Below are 18,665 nucleotides of genomic sequence, written 5' to 3' on the forward strand. Positions count from 1 at the left end.
TTCTTTTTAGTAATTTTAAAACAGTTTTTATTGAGTTTTACCTTGTACACTCACAGCATCTAAAATAATTTTGTCTTTTTTCAATTATTTTTATTTCATTCCTTTACATGTGGGGAAAAAAGAGATCATTTACTTAAAACAATAAAAATAGGACCTTGGAGAATGTAGAACTTGGGAGCATTTTGCAGAACAGAGGCATTTGATTGGGAAGAAAAAGGTAGCCTTAAGTTGACTGCCCTGCTCCCCTGCATGGAGTAAATTGAAAGAATGATTGGTAGCTCCTGGAATTCTACATAAGACATCAAAGAAAAAATCATTTAACAGTGATTTGAAACATGTTATGCTGGTAGTAAGAGCTAGTTTTCTCTTTTAACATTACAGTGAAATGACTTAAAAATGAGATAAAGCTATACTAGCATATGTCATATGAATTCATTATTGGCATTTTGAGTAAATCAACATCAATTTAACAGTTTTTGAGAGTCCAAAAAATTTCTTAAATTCAAATTCAGGAAAAGAATGATAAAAATTTTAAAAGTAGGCATAGACCCCAAGTCTTTGTGGTTACGTTATGATTTAAAGTGGATGGTTTTTCTTTCGTTCACCAACACAACACCTTCTCAATCTTAGGCTCCCTAAGGATTGTATACATTCTTTAAATTTCTTTTTAAGGTCACAGCTTTTTTTGATGTTGTTGCTGGTTCTGGAGATTAAACCTAGGGGCACTAGGGTCCCAGGTTGGTTTATGAACTTGTGATCCTCCTGCCTCAGCTCCCCCTCACTGAGATTTATAGGCATGAGCCACCACGCCCTGCTGGCCACAGCTTTTTGACTATCTCTTGGATCCTACCAGATCATATCACATAAGCAATAAACTAAAAACGCAATAAACTTGTTGAATAAACTACATTTTAGACCCCTATGCTACCGCGTAGGAAAGGAACGATCTAGTCTCCTCTTAAATCTGTAGTACATGGGTATCCGACCATCAGTAAGTAGTGTGGATAGGTTTAGGGAAGTTATGGCTTCTGAGTGACAACTGAATGGCTTCCTTTCCAACCCAAGTTTGAGTCAACCCCCAAACTACACACCGGTGGAAACCTAACTGGGCATACAGCGACAGCTCAACTGGGTGTTCTCAGTCCCGCCCTTTTGACTTTTAAACCCTGATTTTCGGAAACAAAGGAGGAGCATCTAGGGTTGGGTAAATAGGTCTGGGGCTCGCGTTTTCCACTACTACGCTTGAAAAGAGGAGGACGAAGCCAGGCTCCAGGGACCAGCAGCCGTCCTGGGCCAGAGCACGGCCTCCTCCGGGTCCGCCCCGACGCCGATGGAGACCAGCAGAGGTCAGCTCGGGCCGCGCTCTGGCTCCGGCGTAGAAAAGCCTGGACTTTGTGACGCGCGGAGGAAGGACGGCAGGGTCTGGGGGAGGGGCGGGGGCAGGCCAGAAAGCCCCAGGAGCCGCGGTGGCCGGCGCGGCGCCGCGGTGGCGCGCACGCGCCTGAGCGCGCGCCCGGTGGGGCGGGCCGGGACTCGCGGGCCGGGACTCGCCGCTCGCACGCCCTTGGGCCGGGGCCGGGAGCCCACTCTACTTTCCGCTTCCGAAGCACTGTCCGCCGAGCCGGTGGATGTGCGGCAATAACATGTCTGCTCCGTTGCCCTCCGTCGTTCCTGCCGCCCGGAAGGCCACCGCCGCGGTGAGTGACGGCGTCCGGGGCGCGGAGGGGCCCACAGGGCCCTCCGCCGGCGTCTGTCCCTCTCGCGGCGTTTTCGTTGCAGGCCCTGGGCGACCGGTTGGCAGGGACGCCCGGCTGGGGTGTGGGTGGTGGTGCGGCCGGGCCTGTGCTGTGAGGGGACAGCGCTGGGGTCGCAGCTGGAGGGAAGAACGGGCCCTCGCCCTCTGGCCTCTGCATTGCAGAAGGAGCGCGGCCCGGGGACCCTGGTTGCCCGGCTCCGGCGTGAAGCGACGCGCGCCAGTGCTTTACAGCACGTTTCCACTCGGTGTGTGGAGGAGGAAATCTAAGTCCGCTAGCTCGTCCCTTTATTGTCCTACCTTGCACTTCTCTCTTAAATGAAAGAAGTTTAAGCTTTAGTATCTTAAAAGATAAGAGGTCTTGGTTTTTAAGGGAACCTGTTTTCTAAGAATTGCAAACTTATATTTGCCCCCGGAAACTCCTTTTTTGTGATGGAAAAATTCTTCAGTGTATATGAGACTTCCATGGTTTTACTTCAAAGAGACAAACTATGTTTTTTAGAATGTTATGATTTGGACTCCAGAATGTCTAACTGAGACCTCTAAGTCCTAAAACTCCACGTTAATTATCTTAGGAACTAAAAGGAGAAAAGGTGATTCCTATTTTGCCATTTAAAAGAAGTCTATAGAGATAATTCTATACAGTGTTCTGGAATTCTTACGTTTTAAGAACCTTCATTCTGTTTTCCACCTTAACCAAAGCTACAGTTGCGTGTGGGCTTACTTATTTAAGCATTGCTTTTTTTTTTCCCCCTCTTCTTCTTTAGGTTATTTTCCTTCATGGATTGGGAGATACTGGGTAAGTACCATTATTAATAACAGTAGTTAGACGGGATCAGAGGTGTAGTGTTTTAAGAGGCGGAAATTGTATTAAAAAGTATTGCTAGTAATATTTTAAAGTCAAGTGGTAAGATGTAATCTTCTCTGTTTTCAAAACTCCAAGAATTTTTTCTTATTTTGAATTTATCATTTTTCAACTCCCATTTCTGGAACATATTAAAATTGTAAACTACTCCTTGGTTACTTTGGATTTTGGATGCCAGAGAAGAGTGGAATGTTTGTAGAGGCAGGGTGCAATTGAGATCTTTCCTAGAGGAGTTAAAATTTCAGAGCAGGTTAGCAGGGGCTAATTGATTTTGTTAAAAGAAATAGTGGCAATATAAAGCAGACAAGAGTTCTGAATGGATTAGATGATCCCTTAAAGAAGAAAATCAGTTGGAGGGCAGGGGAGGGAACTTAAAAATTTTTTTGGAGGCTTATAAAACAAATTTTGTTGTACTAACTTTAGATTATGATTTATCTTTTACTTAGGTTTTTTCCCATTTGAGAAGTTTTTGGTTCTGTAATTAAATTTAAACCAGCAATTATCTGTTTGAAACTTAGGTAAAATATGAATGCTAAATTGCATTTGGAAGAAAGAAGATAAATTCATTTTGATAAAGTAACCAAAACACTAGTTAATGTTCTAGAAATGAAACATTTGTTAGGGTGTGGTGGCTCAGGCAAGAGGAACTCTGGAGCCCAGGACTTTGAGACCACTCTGGGCAACATAAGAAGACCTAGTCTCTAAATAGATAGGCAAGCAGGCAGGCAGGCATTGGGCTAGATTAGTTCTCTCTTCTAAGTATTAACCAGGCCTGACCCTGCTTAGCTTCCAAAAGCAGCTGAGATAGGATGTGTTATGACTGTAGACATGAGGTAGATCAGTTCTTTAAATTGATTGTTATATTCTTTTATGCCTACTCAGTCAAATATGGAATTACAGAAAAGGTCGTAAGACTTTCTGGCAATCGGTAATCCAATGAAAATGGCAGATTTATTTTACTGAATGGAAGCCAGGGAGATGCTTGTGTCATATAATCTTGCCCATCCATAGGGACAACTTCTGTATCTGAAGAACCAATCCAAGCAAAAATTACTTCAATATAGGCAGAGTCTCTGTGGAGTCCAGTATAGGCAGATTCCAGGTTGAAGTTAAGATTGAAGATTGTGAAGAAAATCAAGATCAGTTAAAAAAAATTCCAGCAGCATCTGTGATCTCTTGATTTGACTTAAGTTTACGTAAAAAACTAAAGATCTCCAATTCTGAAAATATGTCATAACCTAACACTGAAAAAAAGTGGACTCTCTTTTGGTTCCATGAATGCATGATGAAACTCAGACCCAGCCAATCTTCAAGTGGCAATTTAATGTTTAACTTTCAGAGAATACATCTGACCATCAAAGTGGTGTAATGAACTATGATACTACTATTCAAAGAAATACTTTTAGATCATATTGTATTGCAGGAGATCAGTTTTCTTTCTAAAGTAAAAATAGCTTTGGTTATGGTTTTTAAAATGTTACATTTGTATTGTGAAAAAATTGAAAATGCAAATATGTTTATAAAGAGAATGAAAATGAGTTGAGATTCCAAGATCCAGAGATAAGCTCTTTTTATCACATTTTAAGCAATGCTTTATTTTGAATTTTTTTCAAGTTTATAGAAGAGTTTTAAGAATAATACTCAATATCCTTTACCTAGATTTACTAATCTCTCTCTACTTTTGAAATACACACTATGTTTGCTGTACCCTTTGAGGATAAATTGCTGTTAAGATTCTTTACTTCTGTATACTTTAGCAGAGTATATAATCTCTTATATACTATATAATTATGTAAATGAAATACAAATTAAATGCTATATGATTATATAGAGTCTCTTATATGACCACAGAACAGTTAACAAATTCAGGACATTTAATATTATCTAACATACGACATGTTCAAACTTTGTCAGTTTGTCCCCGTAATGTCCTTTGTAGCTGTCCTTTTCCCCTGCAATCCAGTTCCTATTCGTATGTTGCATTTAATTGTCACAGCTCTTTAGTCTTTAATCTGGCAGAATTTCTCAAGCTTTTTTGTTTTTGTGACATAGACATTTTTGCAAAGAACAGGCTAGTCAGATTCACGTAGTATTCCTTAGGATTAGATCCATTTGTACATTTTTTATAAGAATACTATAAAATCCATGTGTCCTGTTTATAATGTCCTATCAAGAGATGAATGGTGCCATTTGTCCCACTATTAGCATTAACTTGAATCACTTGATTAAGGTGGTATCTTCCAAGTTTCTCTACTGCAGTTATTTCCCTTCGTACTTAAAAAAGCAAGCTGAAGGAAGAGACTTTGAGATCATGTAAATAGTTCCTCATCAGACTGTCACCTAGTATTTTACCTAGCATTCATGGATAATTCTTACTTGAATCAATTATTATATTATTTTTAATTCCATCCTTTTCTGTTTATTTGCTTGAGTTTATTTAATTTGGACTCAAATTTATTTAATAGGTTATATTCCATTACTGTTGCTGTTTTAAATTTTTTAGCTTTGAAATAACTTAAAATTTACATAAGTTATAGAAATAGCCTTTAGAGCTCTATTAGCTTTCACCTAGATTGCTCAATTTTTAATATTTGGAACCATAAGAATAAGTTGCAGTCATGTTGCCTCATGACTTAATATTTGTGTGTGTGTGTGTGTGTGTGTGTGTGTGTGTATTTTATAGTGCTGGGAATTGAACCCAGGACTTCATGCTAGTCAAAAACTCTACCACTGAGCCACATCCCCATCCATAAGTGTATAAGTGCAGGGACGTTCCCAGACAACCATCTATCAAGAAAGTTGACACTGATTTAATACTTCCATCTACTCTACCAGCTCCTTTCACATTTCCTTCGTTTGACTTGATTTCCATTATTTTCCCTCTTCGTTCCAGGATCTAATCCAGAGTCACATGTGACATTTAGTTATCATGTTTCCTTAGTCTCTTTTAGTCTGGAACACCTTCCTTGTCTGTCATGACCTTTTTGTAGGATGTCTCTAAGTTTGGGTTTTCTGATGTCTCCCTGTGATATGTACCTTTTTGTCAATACTACAGAAATGTTGCTGTACTTGTCTCACTGAATCATCTCAGGTACACACTATGTTGATTTTTGTCCCTTTATTGGTGAGATGTTATACTTAGTCACTTGGTTAAGATTGTGCCTGCTGGGTTTCCCTATAGTAGAATTAATAATGGTTAAAAAAATGTAAATTTTATATATTTAATATTTAAAATTTCTATACATGTACAATTTAGAATATTAAGAAATATTTGTGGGGAGATATCTTGATAGTAAAAAGATACTTTTTCTTCACCATTTTTTCACTCATGGATTTAGCAGCCATTCTTACCTGAATCTATTATTGTGGTGGTTACCTAATATCTTACAATATTTAAAACATGACCTTCATAATATTTAATAAATTTTAAATAAATATGTTTTATTTTAAATATATTTAAACATGATCTTTAAAATAAAATTCATTCTAGATTTATTCTTTTGCAATCTATGTGTATGTATGTTCATTTAAAAATTTTAAGTCAATACAGACTCTTGGATTTCTATTTTTCTCTGAGGGTTACACTTTTGTTAAATCTGTCATTTATTTTGTTCAAGTTGTCTTACCCCTGGCTAGTGGGAATGCTTTTGGGTAGTGCTCATATATATATTGGATATATCTTCATCATTATTTGCTTTAGTCAAAACAAAATCTTTTCTAGGATCATCTTGTATTTTTCGTGCTCTGTTTCTGGACTCAGCCATTTTTCCAAGCATCCAATTACTTTCAGTAGAAAGAATCAAGATCTGCCGGGCATGGTGGTACATGTCTGTAATCCCAGTGCCTCAGGAAACGGAGGATTGGAGGTTTGAAGCCAGCCTCAGCAACTTAGCCAAGACTCCAAGCAACCTTTCAAGACCCTGTCTTAAAATAGAAACTAAAAAGAGTTTGGGGTGTATCTCAGTAGCTAAGTACCCTTGGGTTCAATTCGAGGTACAAAAAAAAAAAAAAACAAAACCCAGGATCTTCTAGGCCCTTGTAGTGTACAGAGCAATGTTTATAAACGTTCATCTGTATCAGTTTTGATATTTATAAATATTAAAAATCTTAAGTTTTCATTGATTCCTCCAATTCTACAGAATTTATTATAGCTTTCCCCCTTTCTATATCTGTAGTTCCAAGAGGAACATGGCTTCTATTCTTGCAGTTATAGCAGTAGTATAGCTCCAGTGTGCTTCTTTCCATCTGTAGTAGCCCACAACTGTACTTTGTACATGAGACCCTTCCCCGGACTTTTTTTTTTTTTTTCCTAGTACTGGGGATTGAACCCAGGGTGCTCTACCATTGAGCTACATCCCTAAACCTTTTTACTTTTTCTTTTGAGACAGAGTTTCACTGAGTTGCCAGAGCTGGTCTTGCACTTGTGTTCCTCCTTCCTTATCCTCTTGAGTTGCTGGAATTACTGGCATGTGCCACCATGCCCGGCCTCCCCCTACCTTTCTATTTTGGTTTTTGCTTTGGACTAGAGATTGAACCAAAGGAAACTTTACCACTGAGCTAAGTCTCCAGCCCTTTTTATATGTTATTTTGAGGTAGGGTCTTAAGTTACTGAGACTGATTTTGAACTTACAGTCCTCCTGCCTCAGCCTCAAGTCTCTGGGATTCCCCCCCACCTTTTGAATGTGATATCTGAAAGTTCAGCCCCAATTAAGGAAAAGGAAGAAGAAAGGACAGGGAGAAAGCTTGATCCTTTTCCTGAACCACCATTCTCACCACCACCACTCCCCAGACCCCCATGTATTCCAGGAATTAGGCTCTGTACTGCCTGTCCTTGTAAAATTTTCTAGGCTGAGGAGATTGTGAAAGCACAGAAAATATTGTTTTAAAGATAAAGAACTGATCTGCTGCTACTGGATCCCATTTTATTGAGAGGTCAAACAAGGTGAGGATTGAAAATAATATAGGTTTAGCAACATGGATGTTTCGTGACCTTGCTAAGTTTTTTGCTAGTCTTTCTGTATCAAGATCTAAATAGAATATGATTTAGAGATTCTTTACACAGAATGAAATCCTGTCAACTAGCTTCAGGAAAAAGTGGGATTTGTGGATGAGGATAGTTCATTATCACATAAAGTTTATGAAGGCAAAGACTTTAAAAAATTTTTTGAGATACAATTTATATACTATAAAATTCACCTGATTACAGGAAATTTGTTGTTGTTGTTTGACTTAATATAGTATCCCAGTGCTAGAACAGTACAAGAGCAGTAGAAGTAAATAAAAAATGGATAATTAAAGAGCAAGACATACGGGGAGCATCAATACCACATATTTTAGTTTTCTAGGGCTGCTGTAACAACCACAAACTATAGGGCTTTATAGAAATTTGTTCTCACGGTTAAATAGGTCAAAAGTCCAAATTAAATCAGGGCTACATGTTCTCCCTCTGAAGGCTCAAAGAGAGATTCAGTTCTTCCCTGCCTCTTCCAGTTGCTGATACTCCTGGCTTTCTGTGGCCTGAGACAGCATGCTTTCAGCCTTTGCCTGTCTTCACATACCCTTCTCTGCTATGTGTTTGTGTTCTCTCCTCTGGTGTAAAGACACGGGTTACTGCATTTAGGACTCGCCCTAGTCCAGTATGACCTCATCTCCATCCTTCACTAGTTAACAAAGAGCTCTTTCCAAATAAGATCATATTCTGAGGTTCCAGATAGACATAAAAGTGGGGCACTTAGGTTATCCTTACCACCTTTCCCTGACATCATAGTTTCTCACTTTGACTTCTTTCAGTATATTTGCATAATTTTCTCTGCTGTCACACTTCCTGTCACTCCACAGAGAACCATCCCAGCTCTTGACTATATCAATCCTAGTTTGGGTGGTCAGTCAAGAATTTGACCTATCTTGGATCACTTTCAACTTATCTTAGATCACTTTACTATTGGTTAGTTTGTGGAAAAGACTGATGAGAATTTATATGAAGGTAAGTAAGAATAATATGCTATAGGGAATGCAGATGAGTCAGATATTTGTGTGTGTACCCTTTTGGATAGAGTCACTCATTACAACCAGATAACAAATAATGCTTTAGTTACTTTGCATTGTTTTCTGAAAGAGCACAATTGAGAAGTGAGTAGATTGGAATGAGTTTATAATATTTCTTGGGTTTTGTTCTAGACTCCTGGATCATAAATCTTGTTTGTGCTTGTCTGTGTTTTGTTTTCCTTCTCTTTTCAAATAACAAAATGAAATATATTCTAATTAAGGTTTTGAAATATTAGACTTAATTAAAGCTTTGTATAGAATTCTTTTTTTTTTTTTTTTTTTTTGGTGTGAATTGAACTCAGGGGCACTTGACCACTGAGCCATATCCCCAGCCCTATTTTGTATTTTATAGACAGGGTCTCGCTTAGTGCCTCACTAAATTGCTGAGGCTGGCTTTGAATTTGTGGTCCTCCTGCCTCAGCCTCCTGAGTCACTGGGGTTATAGGCGTGCACTACCATGCCCAGCTAGAATTCTTAAATCTTGAGATTTTCCTTGACTTCAAATATTATTAAAAGTACTGGATTCAAGCTGACCATACTTTTGTATTACTAAGTTGAAGTAACCGTGAGGGCCTTCAAAATCATCTAGAACAGTTAGCTCAGGTTATAGATAGGAAAACTCAAAACTTCAAAGGCATTGATTCTCATAGGTTAGCATGCATCAAAATCTCCTGAAAGACTTACTGTTGAGGCTCCACTGTCAGTTTTTGATTCATTAGTTCTGGGATGGGGTCTAAGAATTTGCTATTGACCTCAGGTCCAGGGAACTACCTTTTTTTTTTTTTGGTAGTGCTGGGGATTGAACCCAGAACCTTGGGCTTACAAGGCAAGCACTCTACCAACTGAGCCATATCCCCAGCCCAGGGAACTACATTTTTGAGATCTACTAATGCCCCGCTTCTTGATAGTGGCAGAATTGAGACTAGAACTCAGAATTCCTTTTTCTTATATAGAATTCCATATATGGGTTCTTAATGTATCTTCTGTGTAACAGAGATTGACAATGACCTACAGTTCAGTTCTGCCCTGTCATTTGTTATCTTTATTATGGTGTAATTCACATACTGTAAAGTTTACCTTTTTAAAATATGCAACTTAGTAGTTTTTAGTACACTAAGTTGTGCAAACATTAAAACCACCTTAATTGCAGAATATTTTCAGCATCCCAAGAAGAAACCCCATATCCATTAGCAGACTTCCATTCCCCTTCTTGGCAATGACTAATCTCTTCTGTTTCTATGCATTTGTTTATTCTGGATATTGCATAGAAATACAGTTAGATAGTATTAGGTCTTTTGCTTCTGACTTTTTACCTAGCATGTTTTTCAAGTTCATATATGTTATAACATGTAGAATGACTACATTTCTTTTATGACTGAATAATAATTTCATTGTATGGGTGATACACATTTTAAAGTTTAATCAGTTGATGAACTATTTGGGTTGTTTCTGCTTTGGGACCATTATGAATAATGCTGCTCAGAACATTGGTATACAGGATTTTGCATGCATGTATGTATTCAGTTCTTTAGAGTATGTATCAGGAAGTAGAATTGCTGAGTCAATTTAACCCCTTGAGGCACTCCCAGGTGATTTTTCACAGTGGTACTACAGAAGGTTCTGATTTCTCTCCATCCTCATTAATACTTGCTATTATCTGCCTTTTTAAAATCATATTTCCTAATTGCTAATAATGTTGAACAACTTTTCATGTGCTTCTTAGACATCTGTATGCTTTATTTGGAGAACCAGCTATCACAATGTCTATTCACATACTTTACCCAGCTCCATCCCCAATGTTCACATCAAACCGGGGCTTCATGCATGCTAGACAAGCATCTATTACTGGGCGTACCCCACAACCTGTATTTATTTTATTTTATTTTGAGACAGGGTCTGGCTAGGTTGTCCAGGCTGTCCTTAAACCTCTAATTCTCCTAACTCAGCCTCCCGAGTAACTAGAAATTGCAGATGGGCATCACCATACCCTGCTCCTTTGCCCATTTTTTTACACAGAGCTCTCTTTTTATTGTTGACTTTAAAGAATTCTTTATATATTGTGGACATTAAACTCATCAGATATATAATTTATAAAGTCATCTTATGGGTTGTCTTTTTATTCTCTTGCTAGTATTCTTTACAACTCAGTAGTTTTTAATCCTGATGAATTCCATTTTATCTTTTTTCCTTTGGTCGCTTATGCTTTTAGTGATATATCAAGAAATAATTCTCCAATCCAGGGTCATTAAGTGTTGTACCGATTTTCTTCTATTTTATAAGTTTAACTATTATTTAGTTCTTTGATCCATTTTAAGTTTATTTTTATATATGGTATGAGGTAAGGGTTCACCTTCATTCTTTTTCATGTGAGTATGCATTCGTCTCAGTTAAATTTGTTGAAAAGACTATTCTTTTCCAACTGAATTACACTTTTGTCAAAAATCATTTGACCATAAATGTAATAAATCCCACTGCAGTGTGTTTGTGTGTATGTGTTTGCGTGTGTGTGTGTGTGTGTGTGTGTGTGTGTGTGTGTGTAATGGGTAAAACATTGCCTGAGTCTTACAGCTTCTCCTCTCTTGATCCTTTCTTCATTCCATAGCCAAAATTAATCTTTTTCTCTCCTCCTCATTTTTACTTTCTTCATAACTTTTTTGTAGTGCTTAAATTTTTATTTGAATGCTGGTGCATTTATATCTTGTTTCAAACCATAGTAGATGTAGACTTGCTGAGAGCAGTACTTTTGTTGGGACTTGAAACCAGTTTCGCACATGATAGGCAAGCACCTATCACTGAAGTAATTAATCCCGAGCCCTTTTTATTTTTTGTTTTGAGACAGGGTTTCACTAAGTTGCCTAGGCTGGCCTTAGCCTCTGGAGTCGCTAGGATATTCACTGTTGTTCTTGGCTCATGCACAATTTTTGTTTAATTTCTTTCCTGTTTTTAAAATCATATCTTTGGTCATAAAAAAGGCATTTTCTTGAGTTAGGCCATTGACTAGAGCTTTTGGTTAGACTGTATATCAAGGTAAGGGGTGGAGCCAATGGTTTTAGTGTTTTAACGTAGTCGAGAGAAATAGTATATTAATTAATATTATTAATTGTGGGGTTACAATTTGGGGCACAAATAGGAATACAATCATAGTCAAGATTTAAGGTGAGTGGAACATTGCTTCATTGTCCAAACGTTTGGGTCAAATAATTGAGACAACTTGTCAGTACCCTCTCTTGCCCCAAACAGTGGCAGAGAACAGGCCTTTGAACTGCAGAATCTGTATCCTCTCTGTCCTTCACCACAGTGAACTCCAGCTTTTTTTGTTTAATATTTTTTAGTTGTAAGTGGACACCTTTATTTTTTTAATATTTTTGATTTTTTATTTTTATAGATTGCATTTTGATTCATTGTACACAAATGGGGTACAACTTTTCATTTCTATCATTGTACATGATTTGGATTCACACCATTCATGTAATCATACATGTGCATAGGGTAATGATATCTATCTTAGTCCACTATCTTTCCCTCTCCCCTCATATTTATTTAGTTTTATGTGATGCTGAGGATTGAACCCAGTGCCTCACACACTTTAGGTGAGCGCTCTATTGCTGAGTCATAACCCCCGCTCCCAGCTTTTTTATTTATAGTTAAATGTATACGTGCATATATGGGAGCTACAAAAGGTCAGCTGTGGAGAACCCTTTGATATAAAGAAAATGGCCAATGTTTCCTGTATTAGGAACAATTTTAAAATTAACACTAAATTTAAAATATTATCTTAGTATTTCTCTAGTCACCATAGATATATGTCATTACTTTTCAATGAACTTTATAATATGGCTTTACTTTGTAAATATAAGGGAGTAAGGCTTTCATTTTCCCTAGTGAGCCGTGTTAAGTTCAGCATTTATTATGCATAGTAATGTTTTGAGGAACATAATTGAACCAGTGTTCCATTTAGACTAATAAATAGGTGGAAAATTGTTTTGTAAATGTGATTTTTAGTGACTGCATTCCCAAAGCTATAATTAGCTGAAATAACACCATGATGGTTAAGGCTTATTTAGTCATCCCTGAGGTCATTAACACAGATCCTGAAGTAGAAAATAAACTAATAATGATACACTTAGAAATTGAAAAGAGGAAAACAAACAACATGCATAAAATCAGCATTGGCAGTGACCTTGGAAATAACATATTACAGTCATATTATAGCTTATAGTAAATTGAAGTGTGAAACAAAAAGCAATGAAAAGCTCATAAAGGTGGTTAACACAGATCTTTAGTAAGTACTTGTGTCATTTAACACAACACATACCTTTACATTTTTCTTTGCATATGGCAAAAGGGGACTTTATCTGCAGAATCTGTAATCTTGTCTTAATATGATTTCCCAAATCTTTCCAGACTAATCTCAGATCAGCCAGCCCATTTTCCTCAATTTTATCTTGTACTGCTGACTCCAAAGTCAGTAAAGTCTATATCAGCAATGAGCAGCTGGAATCCCACAAAGGCCACGTTCAGCCCAACTCCTGTGACCTTCATTAGTGGTTGAGTTTGGCAGGTAAAGAGTTTACCAAGTGGTTTGCAACTGTTACTACAATTCTTAACTCATTTTGGCTCAATCTAGGAGGCTATTTGAGTTGGATGTGCTTTTAAAAAAATTTTTTTTGAAAATTGTTTTGGGATATGAAATTGACAAATAGTCAAGTCTTACATTTTATTCTGGATAAATGTTTATATACATATGCCCATGTAATCATCAGTATGATGTAGATACAGAACATTCCTATTCCTCAGAAGTTTCCTTCCCCTTTCATCCCTAGAGGAACCGTTATTCTGACTTTTGTATATCCCTTTCTGAATCCAGCTCCTTTTGCTCATTTGTAAGGTTTAGCCATTGCAGTATAATTCTTTACTATATTTGTATGTGTTTTTTATACAAAGAAATCCCCATATTGCTGTCACAGAGCTTCCCCAGTTGTTCCCCAGTCTTTTTTTTTTTTTTTTTTTTTTTTTTTTTTTGCGGTGCTGGGGATTGAACCCAGGTCTTTGTGCTTGCAAGGCAAGCACTCTACCAACTGAGCTATATCCCCAGCCCACATTCCTCAGTCTTTTACTGCACGTGGTCCATTGTGCTTGTCCTATGTTTGCTTGTGTGCATGTGCTCTTTCTATATATATGTATGGCCCTGGTGTGCATGTGCTGTCTATATGTGTATGTATATGTGCATAAACATACATATACACACATTATCTGATGATTACAAGTCTTTTTTTCTTTTTTTTAATATTTTTTTAAATCAATGGATCTTTTGTTCAATTTTATTTATTTATTTATATGTGGTGCTGAATATCGAATTCAGGGCCTCACACTTGCCAGGCAAGCGCTGTACCACTGAGCCACAACTCCAGCCCCAACATGTATTTTATTCTTGAGATCATCTGCAAACTAGATCATCCATGACCTCTGAGTACTCCAGTATATATTTCCCATGCAAAAGGACACATACATAACTGGCATACAGCACTCTAAATTAGGAAATCAGCACTGATCTAATTCTACTGTTCAGTCAGACTTTTTGCAGTCATTTCGCCCCATATCAGTTATATCCGAGTTTTTACTGTAATATTGATTGAAAGAATATAGTTATTATTGACTTGAATCATGCCAATAATACATCAATATGGTTGTCGTTCTCATATATTGTAAGTCTAAAGAGAGGAGGTAGCATATCTTTCTCTTTATTTCCTGTAGTACCTAGCCCATTTCCTACAAATAGGAATTGAATCCTTAGAATCAAAATGAATTGATTTCACTATATTTACTGTAAGAGGGACATGTCTCCTCTTTCTGTGTTCAGATGCAATATATATATATATATATATATTTTTTTTTTTTTTTTTTTTTAAGGCAAAACTGAGTGAAAGAGACAGTAACATCCAATTAGGTAGCTCTCTGCTACCCTCACCTGTGTATCTATGCAGGCTGGAACCTGTTTAGTTGAGTTGACAAAATCAGGATGGCAACTTGGACTGCCCAGTGCTGCTGTATGCAGTGGAAGGTGTGCTGCTGATTGAACCAGGGCCTCATACATGCCAGGCAAGCATTTTACCACTGAGCTACATCTCTGGCTAGTTCAGTGACTTTTAATATGTTTATCATGGTTTGTGCGACTGCAGCAATTTTAGTACAGTTTCATTGTCCCAAAAAGATGCCCTGTACTTTGAAGTTGTCACCCCTAAAAGTCCCATGCTCCCTGTTCTCAGCAGCCACTAATCTGTTTTCTATCTGTGTAGAGTTGTATGACTTGTACATTTTATATAAGTGGAATCATATATGGTCTTTTGTAACTGGCATCTTTCACTTAATATTGTCAAGGTTCATCCCTGTTGGATGGTTAATGATGCTAAGAATGCATGTGTACAAGTTTTTGTATGGACATATGCTTTTAGTACTCTGGTGTAGACCTAGGAGTAAGATTGCTGAGTTATATAGTAACCTCATGTTTCCCTTTGGAGGATTTGCCAGATTGTTTTCAAAAGCAGTTGCTTCGTTTATATTTCTACCAGCAGTGTATGAGAGTTCTGATTTTTCTCCACCCTCTTCATCTTTTATGTCTTTTTAATTATAACCATCATGGTGGGTACAGTGTGATATCCGACAGTGGTTTTGATTTTCATTTCCTAATGACTAATAACATTGAGCATCTTTTCATGTGCTTGTTAGCCATTTGTATATCTTTGGAGAAATGTCTACTCAAGTCCATAGCATAGCCTACTTTTAATTGGGGTATCCCTCCCCACCAACCCTATTTATTTAATTTTTTTTTGAGATACTGTCTCATGAATTGCCAGCTGGTCTTGAACTCCTGAGTCCCTGGGATTACAGTTGTACACTGCCACACCCAGCAGAAGGAACCATTTTAACATGAACCATCAATGACATTTAGAAAATTCACCATGTTGTGCGACCATCACTACTATTTAGTTCCAAAACATCAGTTCATGTAAGCATCTCAAACTCATTAAATAATCACTCCGCATTAGTGTTCTTTGTCTGTTCCTTGGTAACCTCTCATCTGCTTTCCACAGCCATGGATTTGCCTATTCTGGATATTTTACATAAATGTAGTCATATAATACAGATATTTCATGTCTGATTTTATTTAGCATGACATTTTTGAGATTTATACATATTGGAACATGTATCAATATGCTCATTTTTTTGGTGCTGAAATATCTCATGAGAAGCATATTAGGCACTCAATATTAATGGATGTGAGTTCTTTCCTTCCTTTAGCCTTTTACCTATTGCAAATAGTGCCATTATGAATATTCATGTACAAATATTTGTTTGAATACCTGTTTTCAGATTTCTTTTGTTTCTTTTTTTATTAAAAATTTTTTTCATACATATATAGGGTAATAATGTCTGTCTCATTCTACTGTCCTTCTATCCCCACTGCCCCACCTCTCCCCTCACTCTCTTCTTCATAATCCAAAGTTCCTTCATTCTTCCCTACCCATCCCCAACTATGGATCAGCTCCTACTTATCAGAGGAAACATTCAGCCATTGGTTTTTTGGGATTGGCTTATTTCACTTGGCATGATATTCTCCGTTTCTATCCATTTACCTGCAAATGCCATAATTTCATTCTTCTTTAAGGCTGAGTAATATTCCATTGTGTATATGTACCACATTTTCTTTATTCATTCATCTATTGAAGGACTTCTAGGATGGTTCCATAGTTTAGCCATTGTGAATTGAGCTGCTATAAACATTGATGTTGCTGTATCACTGTAGTATGTTGATTTTAAGTCCAAGGAATCTGCATACTGCTTTCCAAAGTGGTTGCACCAATCTGCAGTTCCACCAACAATGTATGAGTGTACCTTTCTTCCCACATCTTCGCCAACACTTAATATTGCTTGCATTCTTGATAATTGCCATTCTGAATGGAGATAAAATCTTAAGAGTAGTTTTGATTTACATTTCTCTAATTGCAAGACATGATGAACATTTTTCATATGTCTGTTGATCAGTTTTCTTCTGAAAATTTTCTGTTCAGTTCCATATCCCATTTATTGATTGGGGATTTTTTTGTATTAATATTTTTGAGTTCTTTATATATCCTGGAGATTAGTGCTCTATCTGGGGTGCACATGGTAAAGATTTTTTCCCATTCTGTAGGTGCTCTCTTCATATTATTGTTTCCTTTGCTGAGAAGAATCTTTTTAATTTGAATTCATCCTATTTATTGATTCTTAATTTTACTTCTTGTGCTTTTGGAGTCTTGTTAAGGAAGTCAGGTCCTAAGCCAACATGATGAAAATTTGGGCCTACTTTTTCTTTTCTTAGGCACAGGGTTTCTGTTCTAGTGCCTATGTCTTTGATCCATATGAGTTGATTTTTGTGCAGGATGAAAGTTAGAGGTTTAATTTCATTTTGTTACATATGGATTTCCAGTTTTCCCAGTACCATTTGTTGAATAGACTATCTTTTCTCCAATGTATATTTTTGGCACCTTTGTCTAGTATGAGATAACCGTATTTATATGGTTATGTCTCTGTGTCTTCTATTTTGTACCCTTGGTCTACATGTCTATTTTGGTGCCAGTATCATGCCTTTTTTGTTATTATTGCTCTGTATTATAGTTTAAGGTCTGGTAGTGCTATGTCTCCTGCTTCACCCTTCTTACTAAAGATTGCCTTGGCTATTCTGGGTCTCTTATTTTTCCAAATGAATTTCACGATTGCTTTTTCTATTTCTAGGAAAATGTCATTGGGATTTTAATAGGAATTGCATTGAATCTTTATAACATTTTTGGTAGTATGGCCATTTTGACAATATTATTTCTGCCTATCCAAGAGCATGGTAGATCTTTCCATTTTCTAAGGTCTTCTTCAGTTTCTTAGTGTATTGTAGTTTTCATTGTAGAAGTCTTGCATCTCTTTTGTTAGATTGATTCCCAAGTTTTTTCGTTAGTTTATTTTGCCACTTTCATGAATGGTGTAGTTTTCCTAATTTCTCTTGCAGTGGATTCATTGTAAGGTATAAAACCACCCTTCTCTCCCGTTACAGGAATTTCCGGCCTCCCCACCACCTGTCAATCTGCGTTCCACCCGCCTCTTAATGTTCCAGGAATTTCCGGCTTATGCTGCCGTCATCTTCCTGCCTCCCACATTACATCCTAACATGTTATTGGTCCATCAGTAAGTCTGCAAGAATTCTCCACCACGATAGGTTCCTCCCAGCCTGCGAAATTCCAGTATCTGGGAGAAGCCGTCCGCCATTTCTTTCTTTTTTTCTTTTTTCCACCCCCAGCGGACCTTATCCGTCCCCATAAATAAAGTCTTTTGCGTGAGATCTTGTATCTGCGGAGCATTTTTCTGGGAGCTGTCAGCGAGCCACAACTGCCCCTAACATCTGTGCTGCATTTTTGCATTTTTTTATTTTTCCTAACATTCATCACTTAGGTATAGAAATGCATTTGATTTATGAGTGTTGATTTTATATCCTGCTACCTTGCCGAATTCATTTATGAGTTCTGTAAGTTTTCTGGTGGAACTTTTTGGATTCTCTAAATATAGAATCTTGGTGAAGGCAAATAGTAATTGAGTTCTTCTTTTCCTGTTCATATTCCTTTAATTTCTTTCATCTGTCTGATTGCTCTGCCTAGAGTTTCAAAGATGATGTTGAATAGAGAAAAGAGGGCATCCCTGTCTTGTTACAGTTTTTAGAGGGAATGCTTTCAATTTTTCTCTATTTATGATAATGTTGGCCGAGGGCTTAGCATAGATAGCTTTTACAATGTTGAGGTTTGGTCCTATTATCCCTAGTTTTTCTGGTGTTTTGAACATGACAAGGTGCTATATTTTGGCAAATGCTTTCTCTGCATCTATTGAGATAATCATATGATTCTTGTCTTTAAGTCTGTTGATGTGATGTTGATGTATTGTTTATTGGTTTCCGTATGTTGAACCAACCTTGCATTCCAGGGA

The 18,665-nt window shown here is 37.2% G+C and overlaps 1 protein-coding gene across 4 annotated transcripts in view; it reads left to right on the forward strand.

Moving 5' to 3' along the window:
- The first annotated feature begins 1,457 nt into the window (after positions 1–1,457).
- The window catches only part of Lypla1 (lysophospholipase 1), a 38,412-nt gene continuing 21,204 nt past the window's right edge, over positions 1,458–18,665 (forward strand). Inside the window, exons 1-2 of one of the 4 annotated variants that reach the window (XM_047563060.1) lie at positions 1,458–1,697; positions 2,521–2,552. In XM_047563060.1, coding sequence (XP_047419016.1) covers positions 1,629–1,697; positions 2,521–2,552 — 101 coding nt within the window. In that variant the 5' untranslated portion in view covers positions 1,458–1,628. The remainder of the gene's footprint in view (positions 1,698–2,520; positions 2,553–18,665) is intronic. The other 3 variants (XM_047563070.1, XM_047563077.1, XM_047563056.1) reach the window with 3 other exon arrangements.

The sequence above is a fragment of the Sciurus carolinensis genome, chromosome 1, assembly GCF_902686445.1.
Source record: "Sciurus carolinensis chromosome 1, mSciCar1.2, whole genome shotgun sequence".
NCBI classification, from domain to species: domain Eukaryota; kingdom Metazoa; phylum Chordata; class Mammalia; order Rodentia; family Sciuridae; genus Sciurus; species Sciurus carolinensis.